Below are 19,087 nucleotides of genomic sequence, written 5' to 3'. Positions count from 1 at the left end.
GATCCTCTTCTCCGATCCTGTCTAAAGGGAGTTCTATAAGTTTCCTGGACCTGTGTATCAACCTCTTGCTTTATGTCTGGAAAATTTTCTGCTATTACTTCCTTGAAGAGATTGTTGATCCCTTTGGTTTCACTTTCTTTTCCCTCCTCTATTCCAATTATTCTTAGGTTAGCTCTCTTAAGATGGGCCCATATTTCTTCAATATCAGATTCCTGCTGTTGGATATTTTTTTCTAGATTAGAAACTATGCGTTCATTTTTGGAATGATCATCTTCTAAGAGCGAGATTCTGTTCTCCATGTGATCTAATCGGTTGTTTGTGCTTTGAATTGAGGCCTTTACTTTATTAATTGCATCCTTTATCTCCTTTTGGCTCTCTCTGAGTTCTTTTTGAAGCACCTCTATTATTTCTACAGTTATTTTCCTGATTTGCTCTTCTAGAAATCTCTGATTTTCTGTTTTATTGAGTTCTGATGTTGTGGGGTTGTGGGCATTCATTGCTCCAGTATTATTCCTCTTTCCCATGATTTAGGAAGTTTGTGCCTTCTCTGGGTTCTTCCCTTGGGTCACTATGACTTCACTTAAGGTGTTCTGGATCTCGAGTCAGTAGTATCTCAGACCCCACTACTCCTTTACTGGGTTGTATCACAGAGTCTCCGACCCAGAGAGTTGATAGAGGCTGCTTTAGACTGTGGGGGGTGCCAGGTTGCACGTTCTCCTATGGTGTGATATCTCTGCCACCGCCCCTCCTCCACTGGGTCAAGTCCCAGGGAGTACAGTACTGGGATTTCTCCTCTGTGGCCCGCAATTTGACTCACTGTTCTTGAGTACGCAGATGTAGCTGTACTGGCTTCGCTGAATTCACTGCTGCTGCTGCCGGTGGCAATATGGCGCCGCTGCTACACCCTCGGCCGTGGGGCTGGTGTTTTTCTTCTTGGTTTTGATTTCCTCTCTGAATCCCTGCAGCGTGTGCTGAGCTCAGCGACTGGGAGGTTTAGATGCTCTCTGCGCCGAGAAATCCCGCCTGGCTGTTCTGCAGCGGCTCACCTCGGCTTGCTGTAGCCGTCTGGTGAACTCCCCGCTGCCGCCGGCAGTAAAGCACTGCTGCCGTGTCTGTGGCTCTGTTCTCAGTCCGCTTTCTCTCTGGAGCCTGGTGATTTTTTTTTTTCCCTCTGGTGATGGTGTTTTCTGGCTATGAAAGGCGCTGATTTTGTGGTAATGGAGATTGGTTGTTAGCGGGGCTCTTAAGCCCCGCTTTTCTCGGTCGCCCTCTTCCCGGAAGTTCTATTTTAAATTTTTATTTGGAATCAAGGTATTTCTAGGCTAATGTCAGTCTCGCTATCATTGCAAGTCCTTGGACCTGCAATCCTCCTGTATCAGCCTCCCAAGTACTGGGATTACAAGCGTGTACCACTTAGCGCATGGCAGTTTTTAAATAAAATTAGAAATTAAGATATTCTTATTAAGAATTCCCATTCTTTGAGCCTACATATAAAAATAATGCTCTTTTTAGTACCAATTAAATGAAATAATTTAACATTTAATCAGATGGTATGGCAGGATGGAGTTTAACAATTTCTTGTCATGACATGCAAGTAGAGATTCAGTAGCAGGCAGCACCCCTCTCTGGCCAATTGAATGCCAGATAATAGAGTGTATGGCAGCCTTATCTAAGGGTTTATTATAGAAGGACCACCATCTTTCCCAAAGAAAAAACTTGAACTCAGTTTTTCTGTTACTATTTTCATTTTTCCTAGCTCAAGAGTACATAAATAAAGGGACATGTCCTTTAACTTCTCAATATTATTCAGCTCAGATAGTGCAGAAGAAAAATTTGCTGCCTCAGGCAACAAGAGTGTGTAAAATTCTCTAGTGGTCCAGATTCTTCCCAAAAAGGTAGAGAAAGGAGGAGAGAACTCCATGTTCTATTCAGATGATAGAGATTCTAGCTTTTAATATCATTCCCTGTCTATAATGAAAAGAATAAGTACATTGAATTAGTGCCTCAAAGGCATCTTGGATTAGCTTGAAAATTGAACAAGAACACAAGAAGTTCATGTGATATATATCTATCTCACGGTGCAACACATCCTTTATTTACACTTGGAATGAAATATTCTTATAAGCAGGAAAAATGAGCATGTAGGAATTCATAAAGTTTGGTAGCCTATTGAAAAATCTCTCTCTTCTCTTTTCTCTCTCTCTCTCTCTCTCTCTCTCTCTCTCTCTCTCTCTCTTTCTCTTTTGTAGTACTGGGTATTGAACACAGAGGCATTCTGCCTTTAAGCTACACCCCCAGCCCTATTTCTTTTATTTATTTTTTATCTTAAAATAGGGTCTCACTAAGTTGTGGAGAGCTTTAGTAAGTAGCTGAGGCTGGCCTTAAACATGCAGCCCTCCTGCTTCAGCCTCCCAAGTACTGAGATTACAAGTGTGCAGCACCATGCCTGGCTGGAAAAATCTCTTTTAAACTGAGGTGCTGCATACCTCCATCCAGAAAACAATGTTGACTATGACAGTAAAGCCAAGGTGAAATGGAAGAAAAAGAGAGGGAGAGAACTATTTACGTGGATTTTGTAGTCAGAAAGAACTAGATCTGAATGAGTCCCTGTTCAAATACTTGTTAAAAATATTTTTGACAAATAACAGTTTATTTGAGCCCAGAATCACTTGCAAGTTGATAGCCTCAGAACCAGAAGAGGCTCACAGAGCTCCACTCTGCAATGTGGGCAGCCAATATTCATGGACAGAATTTGTGAGTCACAGAAACATCTTGTAGGTTCCTGCTTCAGCTTTGCCAGATTTGAACATGGTCTCATTCAACAGCCTGGGATTGACTGAAGCTTAGCTACTGAGATTGGCTAAGGCTCAGTTAATTGTTACCGAAAATATACTCACAATTTAAGCTTTCAACTTATTTCCTACTTAGGATACAATTTTTTAAAGATGAACTCAAGATATGGAGGGAACCTCGGGCCACATTTAGTTGAGCAAAAAGCTTCAGACTTTGAAGTAGGGCTTGGGGAGAGGTGGAGAACTTAGATGTGGGAGTAAGAAGAATATAAAGTTAATTGTGTGTGTGTGTGTGTACGTGTGTGTGTTTTGCACCTATATGTCTTTCCAGGATATCTAAGCTAATCCTTACAACAAACTATTTGGGATGGACTTTGTTACCATCTTATTGTTGAGAAACCCAAGGCTTTCAGGGCCAAAAGTCACAGAGGTAGTTAAATGGCGGATCAAGGATTTGAATGTAGATTCACAGCCCCTCCCACTGCATCATGTTCCTCTTCTTTTAATTTTTAAAGAACCTTCTCTCTCCTTCTCATCCAACTTTCCATGGGTGCTTATAGATGCCAGCTCTACCATGAATCTACAAGATAGAAGCTAAAGGAACTTGAGAGGAGCTATACTCCAGGCTGTAGACACCCTGAGACACAGGAAAGGAAAATATATTTAGTTCCACACCTGTTTTTGCATGCTTAATTTCTGGACTTCATTACAACTCTAGTTATTTGCAGACCAGATTTATCCTTCCCTTTCTTTCTTTCTTTCTTTCTTTCTTTCTTTCTTTCTTTCTTTCTTTCTCTTTCTTTCTTTTCTTTTTTTCTTTCTTTTTCTTTTTTTCGCGGATCTGGGGATGGAACTCAGAAGCATTTGATCTCCGAGCTACACCCCCTTCCCAATTTTTTATTTTTTATTTTGAAACAGGGTCTCACGGAGTTGTGGAGGGCTTCACTAAGTAGCTGAGGCTGTCCGCGAACCACAATCCTCTGGTCTCAGCCTCCAGAATGCTGGGATTACAAGCGTGCACCACCATGCCTGGCCCGGCCTGCCTGCCTGCCTTCCTTCCTTCCTTCCTTCCTTCCTTCCTTCCTTCCTTCCTTCCTTCTTTCCTTTCTTCCTCCCTTCCTCCCTTCCTCCCTTCTTTTTTTGGTACTGGTTTGAATTCAGGCAAATTATACTTCCAAGAGACACCCTAGCCTTTTTTATATTTTATTTTATTTTATTTCATTTTTTGGTGGTACTGGGGGTGGAACCCAGAGGCTTTCTACCTCTGGGCTATACTCCAGACCCATTTTATATTTCATTTGAAAACAGGGTCTCACTGAGTTGCTGAGAGCCTCACTAAGTAGCTGAGGCTGGCTTCGAACCTGCGTGATCCTCCTGTCTCAGCCTTCCAAGCGTGGGGATTACAAGCGTGCGCCACCACGCCCGGCTCTTTTTTTATATTTTATTCGAAACAGAATCTTTTTAGGTTGTGAAGGTTCTTGATAATTTGCTGAGGTTGGCTTGGAACCTGTGATCCTCCTGACTTAGCCTCCCAAGTCCTAGGGTTACAAGTGTGAACCACCATGCCCAGCCTCCTTTTCTATATTTTCATTCTGTCTTATAGTCTGGAAGAAGAATTTCAATCATAGCCTTCTCTTGCTTAGAAGCTTGGAGGTCTCTTTTGTCCACTGAATTAGGTGGCAGCTTTTCACTGTGGTGTTCAGCCACAGAAGCACCTTGAACTTGACCTACCCTTATTGAGTCTGTATCAAAATCTGCCTTGTCTTCCAGAAAGTCACCCAGTTATCTTCCTTTTCCTCTAAGCCACTGGTGATTAAACGAAAAAGTACTATATGAGATTTCAGACAATATTGTAGAATTTTAAGAAAATAAATTATAAATCTCCCATTGTCTACTACTGTCTCTTGGGCTTTATCTTTCAAATTGCATTTCAAGTACATCTTGCCCATCATAAGGCCTTTTCTAACATTCAGAATGTTGCTCTCATTTAAGCAGTCGCGCTCGTAATTCTTACCTTTGTTGTAGTATATCTTCTATTGATGTGATTTTTCAACTATTTTATTACCTTTGAGGTCTCTAGGAGGATAGAATCTGTGTGTAATTATCGTTGTGTCCCTCATGGCGTCTTCCTTATGGGACTAAAAAATATTTGAGTTAAAAGGAATTGAAATGTTCAGAGTGGACACAGCGTTTACATGGAGTTGCTAATTTTATTTTTAAAAACTATTGAAATATAAGAGAGAAGACTGGGTTTGGGAAATGGCTTTTCTATCATTTATCTATGAGCTCTTTATTGCTGAACTTGTTTCCTCAGATGCAAAATACCCACCATACATATCAAGGGGGAACAAACAACTGTCCCACACACATGACGGGGGAACGAATGGAGTAGGGTGCATTAAAGCACTCTATGAACTGTGTGCCATTGCTCCCCATAGGACATTATTTTAAGGTTCGATGCACATTGGAGATATAGCTTTACATTTTTGTCAGTATAAAAAGAGGTTTAAAAAAAATGGATACTGGGATTTGCTGGTTAGGAAGGCCGGCAGCCCTCCAAACAATTTCTTATGTTGTCTTTATGTCGACGTAAGTTAGAGTCTCTTAAGTATAATCCTTCCTTCCACTCTGTTCTTTATGCCCCTGAGGTTTTAGCTTTGTTAAAAAAAAAAAGTCATGACAAATTTCATAAAAAGAAGCTAGGTGAGTATTCGAATTACTAATTGGAGCATGCTGTACAGAGCTGATCACATATTTAATACTACAAGACAGTTTTAGAATAGAGTAGGTGTTTGAGATCACAAACCCACATCAGAGAGACTAAGACACGCTTGTCCACACAGGAGGCGAGACCCTTGCCATTGGGATGGCACTGCTGGTGAACTCTACTGACTGGCATGTGGAAATCTATGTCCGGGACACCTTGGCTCCAGTCCGGGCACAAACGGCTCAGGGCCTGGAGGTTGTGCTGCCCGCGCTGCCCGCCGGCCTCCACGAAATCTCAGTCTTCATCAACGGGGTCCTCATTCACTCACAAGGGTGAGGCAGACACCATCCATCCATTCTGGGTCTGTTTGATGGTCTAGCCATGCAGCCTGGGAATTCTAGTTTGAAATTAGGTCTTTTTCTTGTTCTGAGGCAAGGGATGGAGCTATGAGCATTATGACATTTGAACATATCTTAGAGGTCCCACGGATCTCCCAAAACTGATGTAAGAGGAATTTTTGGCTTATTAGTTGGGGAAAAGCGACATTCCAGAACTGGTTGGTGTGTGTGTGTGTGTGTGTGTGTGTGTGTGTGTGTGTGTGTTCTGGGGATGGCCATCTATGCCCAAAGAAAGGAAATCTGTGCTGTAGAGCTTTAGGAAGATTGCATTTGGGGTTTTGGATAAGTGGTTTAAAGTGACTACACAGCTATGTCTTCTTCGTCACCTCTATCCCTCTCTTTGTTTTGAAGTCCCTTTGCGTGGGGTTTCTTTAGAAGTTCCCTCGTTGAGTTCTAAAAAATTATCTCAACTGTTTGGGACTGATGTCCCCATGCAGTACTGGCTGAGGACGATGTCCTCCTACACAGCATCCCCCAACCCCAGCATCCTCAGACGGCTGTCAGGCGGGACCATACACACGTGTTCTCCACCACTGCTCCGTTTCTTTTCTTTTTCTCCCCCAAATATAAGCATCTCTTCCTCCTCCATCCCTGTTTCCTCTCTCTGGCTCTTGGTAATTTCCTAACGCTCTCTTTGCCTTCCGTAGGGTGGATCTCCACATCCAGTACCTCACAGAGGTTTTCAGCATGGAGCCTTACTGTGGGTCTCTTTGGGGTGAGTGGTCCTGAGGTCCCTCAGTGTCATGTGTCCAGTGAGTCTATTCACTGGACGTGTAGATTTTGTTCTTGGCTCAGCGAGCGGCGAGGCCAGAGACAGCGATGGGGAGGAGCTTTCCTGAGGCTGTAGGATCGAGCGAGCATTGTACTTTAAAGGGTGGCAGAACTTGCTCATGCCTTTAGTGCAATGAACTCAGGAAAGGAAAGGATTTTTATGAGAAGGAGATGTGCCTGGTTCTCTTTTCCTTTTTCTTTCTTTCTTTCTTAGTTTCTTTTCTTTTTTTCTTTTTTCTTTTCTTTTTTTTTGTTGTTGTACTGGGAATTGAAAATTGAAGCCACGGGTGTTCTATCTCTGAGCTATATCCCCAGCTCTATTTTATTTTTTTATTTTGAAACAAGGACTCATTAAATTTCGGAAGGCCTCACTAAATTGCTGAGGCTGGCTTTGAACCTGCAGCCCTCCTGTTTCAGCCCCCTAGTTACTGAGATTACAGGCATGTGCCACCACACCCGGCTAATGAAAAGGCTGGAAGAGCCATTGGGCAGACTCTTGAGCAGATATTAGGAAAATTGGGAAAGAGTTTCCTTTTTTAGCCTTGGAGACACTGCATATCCTGGGAAAGCAGACACGAGTCTTTGGTGGCTGCACTTTATTCTGGAATGCTGAAGAAGGAACAAAAATAGAAACATACATGGGAGATGTAGGGACAGGAAATATGGGGCAATTCTTAAAACTGCATTTTAAAGAAAATCGAAAGCTATGTATAGGGCTGTGACTAATAGTCGTGGTCATGCATAAAATAGCACATTATTATTATTATCATTATTATTCCTATTTTATTTTTGTGGAACGGGGGATTGAACCCAGGGCACTCTACCTATGAGCTACACCCCTAGCCTTATTTTTTATTCTTTATTTTGAAACAGGGTCTCATGAAGTTGCAGAGGGCCTCACTAAGTAGCTGGGGCTGGCCGCGAACCTGAGATCCTTCTGTATCAACCTCCCAAGTACTGGGATTACAGGCGTGCGCCACCACGCCTGCCTACCTTGTTTTTTTTCTTTTTGAGCACAGAAAAAATAATTTTTAAAACTGATGGGCTATATCAAAGAGTTGGTTGTAATATGGGCTAAGTTTTTCTCCAACCTCTGTCCTGATGACAGACTTTGCTCTTTGATTATCTTTTGACTAAAGAGTAAGACAGTACCTATGAATTAATTTGACAGAAAATTAATCATCATGATTCAATGGCTTTTAATATTCTAGATATATAACATAGAATACATTATAAAATGCATAGAGCATTAGAATGCATAATATTGTATATATGTGGATTATATATAAATTATACAAAAGATAGACTTCAATGAATTATATTTCTCTAGTATGTAAATTGATGCATGTAGAATGGTATGCATTTGTTATACATAATCATATATGTAGGCTAATCTGTCAGAGATAACCTATGACAAGAAGACTGAAGAATCTGAATTTTCATTAGTATGTAAATTGATCAAAGTTATGCTTTCTAGGATGTAAAAAGGTACTTGAAGAATTTGCGTTAAATATTATAAACATCAGCCAGGCGTGGTGGTGCACGCTTGTCATCCCCGCTCTTGGGAGGCTGAGACAGGAGGATCGTGCAGGTTTGAAGCCAGCCCTGCGCACTGGCTTAGGAGACCCTGTTTCCAAATAAAAATGTAAAAAATAGGTCTGGGAGTGTAGCCCGGAGGTAGAAGGGCTTCCAGGAACCCCAGTACTACAAAAAAAAAATATTATAAACATCCTTCCTGTACAACTTATGTTGTTTTACTGGTATGTGAATTTTAGGAGCCCTGCCTCCAGGTACCCCACTTTCAGCTTCCTTGCACGAGAGCTTACACAGGCGCTGTGAATTGCTAGTTCTAAATGTCAGTGTTTAATCTCCGTCTCCCATATTGACACTTAGGTGGAACCACCCTCAGCATCTCTGGAGTGGGCTTCGGCGCGGACCCAGCTGCGGTCTGGGTGCTCGTGGGTCATCAGCCCTGTGCCCTCGTGAACTTAACGGAGGTGGGCATCTGGTGTGACACGCCACCGGCTGCCCTGCTGCCCGATGAGGGCATTTTTACCATCCCAGCCCCTGTGCAAGTCTGGGCTGGCAACACATCCCTCACCCACGGCCCTTCACCCAGCCCGGGAGGAAAGGACCTCACCTTCCTGTATGAAGCCTCCATGACACCAGTGGTCACCGGCTTGTGGGCAGAGGTCACCAACAGCAGCCTGGGGTTCCAAGTAGAAGGAACAGGCCTTTCTGACTCAGTGATCCTCCTGGGGAGCTTCAAGTGCGACCTGGAGACCTGGTCTCTTGGGGGCAACCTGAGCCTGTTGGGGTGCTCCCTCCCCCTTCATGGCCTGGAGGCAGGCGTCTATTCTCTCAGAGTTCACCAGAAGAGGATGGGATTTGCTAACCTGTCTGCAGTGCCACAGGAATTCATGGTGACTCCTCGAGTAACGGCCATCGTCCCAACACAGGGCTCTGTGTGTGGGGGGACCGTCCTCACCGTGAGGGGGCTGACTCTTGGCTCTGCAACGGGGTCCGTCCGGGTTGACCTTTCCGGTCCTTTTACTTGTGAGATTTTGAGTTTGGGAGACCACGCGGTTCTCTGCCAGGTCAGCCAGATGGGCCACCACTTGCCTGGGGACTCCTTCGCCCTCAACGTCACGGTCCTGGTCAATGGGCTGGCCAGCGAGTGTGAGGGCAACTGCACCCTTGTCTTGCAGGAAGAGACGACGCCTGTTGTGGACGCCTTGGCGACAGCCATCAATGGCTCACTGACCACTGTGCTGATAAGGGGCCACAGGCTGGGCACCTCGGCTGGGGAGCCAGTGGTGATTGTGGATGATAAGCTTCCTTGCAACGTGACATCCTTTAATGAAAGCCACGTGGCATGTCAGATACGTGACTTGACCCCGGGGCTCCACTCTTTATCCGCCCTTCATACAGGTGGCGGGCTTGCCTGTCTGGGAGATGGCTCCAGGTACTTCTCCATTAGGTCTCAAGTGCTTCGCTATTTCCCTAAGAATTTCAGCAGATATGGTGGAAGCCTCTTGGCCATAGAGGGCGCGGCCCTGAGAGGACGGAACGCCACGCTGGTCTATGTTGGCCGCCAGGCCTGTCTCATGGTCGGCATCAGTGCTGAGCTCATCCAGTGCGCTGCTCCCTCAGGGAATGGCTCTGCCGCCCTGGAAATCGAGGTGGATGGAGTTTTGCATCACGTGGGACTCATTAGCTACAGCGAGGCCTTCACCCCGGAACTGCGCTCTTTCTCTCAGAGCAATGGCATCTTAACCTTTGCAGTGGCCCGCATCTCAGGAGCTGCAAATGTGGACATTCTCATTGGGACGACACCCTGTGTGGCCGTCTCTGGTAACAGCACGACTCTCTGGTGCGCGCTCCCTTCTCTTCCTGCTGGGAAGTACCACATCAGGGCTTACGACCGCCTCAGAGGCTGGGCCAGCTCTGCTCTGGTGTTCACAGTGACAGCCACTATTGCAGCAGTGACCCAGAACTTTGGTAAGGCAAGAAAATAAGCGGAGCCCTTCCTTCCCTCCCTCCCTCCATTCCTTCCTTCCTTCCTTCCTTCCTTCCTTCCTTCCTTCCTTCCATGGTACTGGTGACTTTACTCAGAAACATTCTACCTCTGGGCTATACCCTCAGCTATATTTTTATTTTGAAACAGGATCTTGCTAGGTTAATGAGAGTCTCCCTACTTGAGGCTGTCTAGGACTTCCTTTGTTTAAGTGAATTAACAGCTATTCTCACTCCAAAAGGTAGGAAATTGAACCCAGAAGCATTCTACCTCTGAGCTATACCCCCAACCCTATTTATTCTTTTGTGTGTGTGTGTGTACTGGGGATGGAACCCAGGGGCATTCTACTTCTGAGTTACACCCCCAGCCCTATTTTTTATTCTTTATTTTTTATTTGTTTTCGTGGTACGGGGGTTTTTGGAAACCCTTCTACCTCCAGGCTACACTCCCAGACCTATTTTATGTTTTATTTGGAAACAAGGTCTCTTAAGCCAGCGAGGTTGGCTTCGAACCTGCGTGATCCTCCTGTCTCCGCCTCCCAAGCGCAGGGATTACACGCGTGCGCCACCACGCCCGGCCCTTTATTTTTCATTTTGAAAGAGAGTTTCACTAAGTTGCCAAGTCTGGCCTCAACCCTGTGATCTTCCTGTCTCAGCCTCTCAAATTAAAGGCCTGTGCCACTGCACTAGGCTATGAGTTTCTCATCAAGGAAATTGTGCATATTCTTGAAGTCTTTTATTGTATTTTAATTTGATGCATTAACCATCTTTAATTTGTGTCTTCAGCAAATCCCTTTTGCAAGAGCTCATGATTTAATCATTTAAGAATATAAATGCCTCCCCCTACTTTAGACCTGTACACCAATTTGCATTGTCTGAAATTTGTTAACTGTGATTAATTTTGATCATTTTATAATTCTTAACAATGAATTCATCGGTAATCTAATAGCCTAACACAGCCACATTGGTTCTGCTTTTATTATTTTGTTGCAGCTCTGGAGATTGAACCCAGGGCCTCACACACGTGAAGAAAGTGCTCTACTCCTGTGCAACACCCCCTGCCCCTCTGCCTTTATATATGCCCCTGTTTGTCTTACCTTTTCTTCCAGTGATGGTCTGGGCTTCTGTTTACTAAAAGCCTTGCTGCACTTGTAATAGCTCAGGAAATCATGGAGGGGGAATTATAGAGGAAGTAATGGAAGCAGAATCTTGACTTGGTGAGGTCCTAGCCGACTCCTATCTTGGATTGGTGAGGGCTGGGCTTGGACTGGGCTCAGCCGGGATCACTATGTGGATCAGGCTCTGGGGCTGGAGACCGTAGCTAATGTAGGTGACTTAGGTTGGAGTTTTCTGTGCCTCAGCCTCCTTTGGTAAAGGGGCTTGGGCTCGATGCTCACCAAATTCTCTTGTCTACTCTGTAAGATTCCATGAAGAAAATTCCATGAGATGAACTTGAGCAGGACACCTTTTTCTTGAGTTTGCCAGGATGCTATGTAAACACCTTCCTTTCCTGGTGGGATGAGGCAGCAGAGACTGGAGTGCTGCATCTCAGAATAGACTAGAAGCATGGACCAGTTTCACTTATATACGTTTCTATTTTCTATAACATGAAGCGTCATTAGCATAATAGCAAAAAAGAAGACATAATAGAAGTACTAAGCCAAAGAAAAAAATTTTTAAATAAACTGTGCAGTAGCTGGGCGTGGTGGCGCACACTTGTAATCCCAGTACTTAGGAGGCTGAGACAGGAGCATTGTGGGTCCCAGACAGTCTCAGCTACTTAGTGAGGCCCTTTGCAACTCAGTGAGACCCTGTTTCAAAATAAGGAATAAAAAAATAGGGCTGGGGGTGTAGCTAAGAGGTAGAATGCCCCTGGATTCCATCCCCAGTACTACAAAAGCAGACAAACAAAAAATAACTGTGGCAGTCATGTAAGTAGCTATTAAAATGAGCTGTAATTATGTAGATTTGGAAGAATATCTATGGTGTATTTTTAGCCAAAGAGACAAGTTGTGCATGCCTGTAATCCCAGTACTAGGTAGGCTGAGACAACAGTATGGCAGGTTTGAGGGACCAGCCTCGGAAATGTAGGGAGATACTTAGCAATTTAATGAGACAAAAAAAAAAAAAAAAGAAAGAAAGAAAAGAGAAAGAAAAAGGAAGGAAGAAAGAAAGGGCTGTGGTGTAACTGAGAGGTGTACTGCCCCTGGGTTCAATCTCCAGTACAAAAAAACTAATGAAAGAAAGAAAGGACTTGAATAATATTAATATGTATAGATTGATTAATCTTTCCATCTACACATGCTTTGAAAATTCCGGAAGGAATAACAAGAAACATGCCTCTGGGCCATGAAATAGGTGTTGAGGGAATTTTATTTTCATTTTATGCTCTTTTATGTAGAAGGCTTAAAAACTATGAACAATTCATTGTCTACATAAAATGGTTACATTTAAAAATATCCCTTAACATGATGGGTCATTGAATATAGTTGGGATCTGGTGGAATCCCAAGAGGCCAGAACTCAAGTAGAGAAGACCCTAAAATGTCCCTAAAACCAGCTGTGAGGGTTCTGCAGGGCCAAGGAAATAAGCACTCTATGGAAGGAAAGGCTTGAGTTTTGGGGTACGCGAGATTCGTCTCTGGGACCATGAACTGGTATTTTTTTCTTCAAGGCGACCTGGGTGGAAGGCTCGTGCATGTGTTTGGAGCAGGATTTCCCCCGGGGAATATCTCAGCTGCTGTGTGTGGTGCTCCCTGCCAGGTCTTGCCTAACGCTACCCTGTCGGCCTTCAGCTGCTTGGTTCCGCCCCTGGACGGTGAGTCCAATACCACCTCCATCCAGTGATAAAGCACATAGGTAAAAAGGATGTTCTTTGAATTATTCTGTATTTGCCATTACTGCTCTACCGACCACTAGTTTTTCTATGTATTCCCGGGAATAGAATTTCTCTATTAAAACTGGTAGTTACACTCTGGGACCACCTATGAAAATGGTTTGCAATATCTTTGATTATGAGTGGGTCAACATTAAAAGAACACTGGGAAACGTATCCCTACGCCCTTGACCACCATCATGCAACAGTGGAGAAAGCAGTGCTGCATTCTGAAAACTAGTGTCAGTCACCATGTAGGTAGGCATCGGGAGGAAGTAAGCACTGGGTGTTCTTGGTGAGGCTGCTGAAGACATCTGCTTTCTGGAGGTACCAGCTGAGAGGGAGGACTATCAAGCAGGACATCTCTGAAATGTCAGTGTTGTGCGCTCAGTTTCTTATTATTACAGGCAAAAGAGCTGACGTGCAAGTTATTCTCTTGTTCTGCAGCATCCAGGCAATTACCTGGTCTCTTACACAGTAATAATAATAATAATAATAATAATAATAATAATAATAATAATAAAACACGATCGCTCAAGTTTTCATTCTGCACGACCATCATGTAAACTGTGGGATGGGAAGCACTGTTCTTTGTGGGGAAAGATTGTAGAGGAGGGTGCAAACTGCAGGCTTCATGACACATGGTAATTACCCACCGAGCTGCAGAGAAAGATTCCACGGAAAGAAGCTACAGTTCTGACTGCAGGGCCTTGTTGCATTTAAGAGAACTCAGATTTAGCCTGGTGAGGATCTCATGTACATAATCACAGATCTTGTACCTGTGCACTTAAGAACAATTTACCAATATACATATATGTTTTGAGTTATGTTACTTTTTTGATAATGAAGATTGAACCCATATTCAAGTTGCAGACAGAAAAAGATAGATAGATAGAGAGATAGGAAGAAATATAGCTGGGTGCAGCGGTACACACCTGTAATTCCAGTACTTGGGAGACTGAGACAAGAGGTTCACAAGTTAGAAGCCAGCCACAACAACTTAGCTGATACCCTCAGCAACTTAATGAAGCTCTGTTTAAAAATAAAACCTAAATATGGCTAGGGGTGTAGCTCAGAGATAGAATGCTTCTGGGCTTAATCTCTCAGTATCATCAGTACCAAAAAAATAAAAAGGAGCATAACTGTCACGAAGCCTGGGGTTCTGCACCCTCCTCTATGATCTCTTCCCACAAAGAACAGTGATTCCCATCGCACAGTTTACATGATGGCCATGTAGTCTGAAATTGCAAGCACTCGTGGTTTTCTTTACTGTGTAAGAGATCAGGTAATTTCAGAACACAAGAATAATTACAGAACAAGAGAATAGCTTGGAAGTAGACTGCCCCGGGGCTCAATCCCAGTAACACACACACACATACACACACACACACACACACACACACACACACACACACACACACCTAATAAATTAAAACACCCTTGGTATTATTTCAAAACACATTTCACCAAGAAGTACAAAATGAAAATTAATGAGGTTTCAGGGTCAGAAATTTTGTGGCTTAGACATTTGGTAACTCCTAGCATATGAACAATAAAATTATTATGTTGAAAAGATTGAATTAAGTTTTAGAAAAGAACATCTCAAAATTCCTTGCCCTTTGAAAGGAGGTTTCAGGGTCAGAAATTTTGTGGCTTAGACATTTGGTAACTCCTAGCATATGAACAATAAAATTATTATGTTGAAAAGATTGAATTAAGTTTTAGAAAAGAACATCTCAAAATTCCTTGCCTTTTGAGAGGAAAGCCTGAGTTAAGAGGTGTAACTCTTAATTCTGCCACTAGGTGTCGCCAAACACTCACCAATTGCGAAGGGCACTCCTCTGGAGAAAGGGGATCTTTTGACTATTTTCTTCTTTCACAGTCTTTTAAAATATTTTTAATCACATTGTCTAAAAACAGAGAGTAACTTGTGGGATCTGATTCTGGAGTTCCTTTCTTAAGATTCAGGATGAGATTTGGGGATTTCCAACCCTCTAAAGCTAGATAAAGCATTGGAATCTGTAGGTTGGTTGGGTTGCTTTTCTAGGAAGGTTTATCATGGGTAGCAAATGGACAAAGGAAATGTATATATGAAACTATTAGAAACTACTAATAACTTTCTTGCTTCCTGATAGAATTTCCCATAACCAGCTTTGTTAAGAATCTTTTATTTCAAAGGATGTTTTCTTGCAAAGGAATTTTTAGAGGAAACTGTCCCTGCAGCAATCCTCAAATGGTTTTAACATTGCTATGCTCGGAGAAACCCATCCTTCTACCTAGCTAATTCTTCCCACTGGACATTTGTTCAAGCTTTCTAAAGTCTGCTGGGGCTTCTTAAGTCTGACCCCTTGTCCCCTGCAGCGTGGTGCAGGAGCGTGTTGTGAATTTTTGGGACTCACCCATTCAGACATCTTGCAAATAAACATGTTGATATTTATTTTTCTGTGTCCTCTCCGAGATTCTACATTATTTCTTAATTTCAAACCCAAACCTAGATAGCTCTTCTTGGGCAAGCAAGTTCTAGGGTAGTATGAGAAAATGCCCACATTGCCCATAGCTGGGTGTGGTGAAACAGATTTGTAATCCCAGTACTTGGGAGACTGAGACAGGAGGATCCTGATTCCTGGCCAGCCTCCGCTACTTTGTGAGACTCAGCAAATTTGTGAGACCCTGTTTCAAAATAAAAGAATAATAGAGCTGGAGGTATAGCTCAGAGGTAGAATGACCTTGGGTTTCATCCCCAGTACTGCAAAAAAATAAAAATAAAAAAATAAATAAAAATAAAAATAAAAAAAACTACACTGCTATCTTGCTGGTTTATAATCTTTTTGGTTACCCAGTATTGTACCTGTGTGTGTATATGTGTGTTTTGTGTGTTTTTTTTCTTTTGTGTGTGTATTTCTTTTCTTTCTTTCTTTTTCTTTTCTTCTTTTTTTTTCTTTTCTTTTTTTTTTTTTTTTTTGATGGTACTGGGGTTCCTGGAAGCCCTTCTACCCCTGGGCTACACTCCCAGACCTATTTTATATTTTTATTTGGAAACAGGATCTCCTAAGCCAGCACACGCGGCTGGCTTCGAACCTGCGCGATCCTCCTGTCTCTGCCTCCCAAGCGCGGGGATTACAAGCATGCGCCACCATGTCCGGCTATGTGTGTGTATTTCTAACATGGCTGTATGTACACAGCTGGACTTTTCTCATATTTATATGATTTTGTTTTACTTTTCCGTAGCTTTGTTACCTACTATTATCCCAATGTGTGTGTGTGTGTGTGTGTGTGTGTGTGTGTGTGTGTGTGTGTGTCTGAGTGTGTGCATGTGTGCGTTTCTAACATGGTCGTACACAGCTGGACTTTTATTTATATATTTTTTCCCTGTAGTTTATTGCTTTGCTGTGTTCACTGGTGTCTTGTTTATTTCCATTCACTTCTCTAATTTACCACGGTCACTTTGAATTCCAACCCCTGCCTTGAGTTTTATTCTCCGCTTTCACTTTACTGTGAGAGTGACCACGTTCCCCGTTCCAGGTTGGACACGATGTCTTGGAGCCCACACCTTCCTTGTCGTCACTTTACTGGTTCCCATTCCACGGTCCCGTTGTGCTTCCTTTTTCTGAGCAGGGCAGGCAGAGTTCAAATGGAGCTAAGGAAAAGTTATTCTGCTGCTTTTGGGGGTCAACTATCTTTACCTTTCTCCCAAATTATACTTTTTTGCAAAGAAGACTTTTTCTTTTTTTGTACGATGGGTTGCTAAAACATCCTGTTAGGTGAAACTAATACTTTGCATTTGTTTAAAATGAGCACGATCTTTGATCTTCGGGTTTCTTGCATTTATACTTTGAATTCTACCAAATGACTTTTTCATGGAAACTTTAACTTTTCCAAGAGGCATGAAAAGCTAAAGCGATTAAGGGCACGGAGCTATTTAGTGGCAGGACTTGGAGTAAAACCACTGGATTTGGTCCCCAGCCCTGGGTGCTTTTCCTAATCCACCTTGTCAATTTGCATCCACTTAATCACCTATAATGAATTCATTATTTTATAGGTGTTGAGCCTGTTTTTATTTGCCCCGGGGCTAGAAAGTTCTCCTGTTTTGTCTATCCACATGAGAATCCCACTGTCAGTCATTTTCATTGCCGTCACTCATTCAGAACACATTCACAGAGAACTTCCTAGGTGCCAGGCGCCTTGGACTGTCACAGCAAGTCTGGTGGTAACATCGGGTTCAGCTGCGGCACCGTAGACCCTGATCTCAGGTCCAGCTCTTGCCGCAGCCTCTCAGGGGCGGCCCACACGGCCTCAAGCCACAGTCCTGGATAACATATATTGGGCACCTGCATGGACAGGCTTGATGCAGAAATAATAAGCTAGAGAGATTTTTCTTTTTTCCTCTTGTTTGCTTTTTCGGGTTTGCAGACAGAGTTGCTTCTAAACCATTTCGTGGAGAGATGTTTCCAACATCCAGTTAAAGATTACTGTCATTCTGCCTTCCTAGTGATCTTTTTGCATGTGGCTCATGACCCAGAAAGAAATGGTCCGAGGGTCAAAAGCCTTCAAACAGCTTGCTTTGCTTTTGTTTTCTTATAATACGTCAATGGTTGTAATTCCACGGGAATCAAGAACTTCTGTTAACTAAGAGAGCTCATAAAGCATGAGAAGTCTAGCCACAAACTTGGGAAAGGTAATGGTGACTGTGGAACCTTTTGAGGGTTGGTTAGTACCCAGAATGGACAAATCAATAAGAAAATCACAGCAGCTCAGTGGAAAAATGGACAAAGGACAGAAGCGGAATTGCAGGGGAGAAGGAGCGTGAGTTACTCCTAAACATAAAACATTGTTCAGCCTCAGAATCAGTGGTGACAGTGCAAATTCAGGCCACAGTGAGATGACATTTTACACACACAGGACTGGCAAAAGTTAAAAATCTGAGCCTTTCAAGTGCTGACTGCTGTGTGGAGCACTGGGAACTCGTAAATGATTTGAGGAATGTAAATGGCACACCCACTTTAGGAAATAACTTTTTTGTTGTTGCGGTACTGGGGATGGAACCCAGGGGTGTTCTACCTCTGAGCTACACCCCCAACCTGATTTTTTATTCTTTATTTAGAAAAAGGGTCTAATTGAGTTGCAGAGGGCCTCACTAAGTAGTAGCTGAGGCTGTTCGTGAACCACGATCCTCCTGTCTCAGTCTCCCAAATGCTGGGATTACAAGCGTGCACCACCACGCCCAGCATCGCCAACTTTTAAATTTGAACGTAAACCCTACCATTTGAGCAAGCTGTTTTCATCATCATCATCATGATAATAATCCTCATAATTATTACTACTACTACTATTACTACTACTATTACTACTTCTACTATTGTTATTTTCCATACTGGGACTTGAACCCAGGAGCATTTTACCTCTGAGCTACATACCCACCTCTATTGAATTTTTTATTTTGAAATAGGATCTCTTGCTAGATTACTGTGTGCCGGCCTCAAACCTGTAACCCTTCTGTTTCAGCCTCCCAAGTACTGGGAGTAGAGACATGCCCCTCTGTGCCTAGCCAACAAGTTGTTCTCCTTAGAGACATTCACTCTAGAGAAAAATCTGGACATATTTGGAGTATCAAGATTTAGAAATCCCCAAAGTCGCCGGGCGTGGTGGCGCACGCTTGTAATCCCCGCGCTTGGGAGGCTGAGACAGGAGGATCGCACGGGTTCGAAGCCAGCCTCAGCTACTTAGTGAGGCTCTCAGCAACTTAGTGAGACCCTGTTTCCAAATAAAATATATATACAAAAAATGGTCTGGGAGTATAGGCCGGAGGTAGAAAGCCTCTGGGTTCCACCTCCAATACCACCAGAAACCCCCAAAGTCCATAGATAAAAGAATGAATAAAATCACTGTAGCACTTTTTATGCAATGCAATGCTGAACAATAAAAAGTACGGATACCAATAACAGTAAGTATGAATAGATCTCAGAAATACCACGCTGAGTGTAGTTTTAATTTACATTTTCCTGATTGCTAAAGATGTTGAACTTTTTTTA

General features: G+C 43.1%; 1 protein-coding gene across 1 annotated transcript in view; it reads left to right on the top strand.

Annotated features, from left to right (window-relative positions):
- Positions 1–19,087, top strand: part of PKHD1 (PKHD1 ciliary IPT domain containing fibrocystin/polyductin) — a gene marked incomplete at both ends in the record, with an annotated part of 452,539 nt that overhangs the window by 73,541 nt on the left and 359,911 nt on the right. Inside the window, 4 exons of the mRNA XM_080700604.1 lie at positions 5,636–5,831; positions 6,545–6,612; positions 8,562–10,169; positions 12,858–13,001. Coding sequence (XP_080556730.1) covers positions 5,636–5,831; positions 6,545–6,612; positions 8,562–10,169; positions 12,858–13,001 — 2,016 coding nt within the window. The remainder of the gene's footprint in view (positions 1–5,635; positions 5,832–6,544; positions 6,613–8,561; positions 10,170–12,857; positions 13,002–19,087) is intronic.

The sequence above is a fragment of the Muscardinus avellanarius genome (genome assembly GCF_963383645.1).
Source record: "Muscardinus avellanarius genome assembly, chromosome: 8".
NCBI classification, from domain to species: Eukaryota; Metazoa; Chordata; class Mammalia; order Rodentia; family Gliridae; genus Muscardinus; species Muscardinus avellanarius.
The sequence above is the reverse complement of the archived record's forward strand: the minus strand, read 5'-3'. Positions and strand labels throughout refer to the sequence as shown.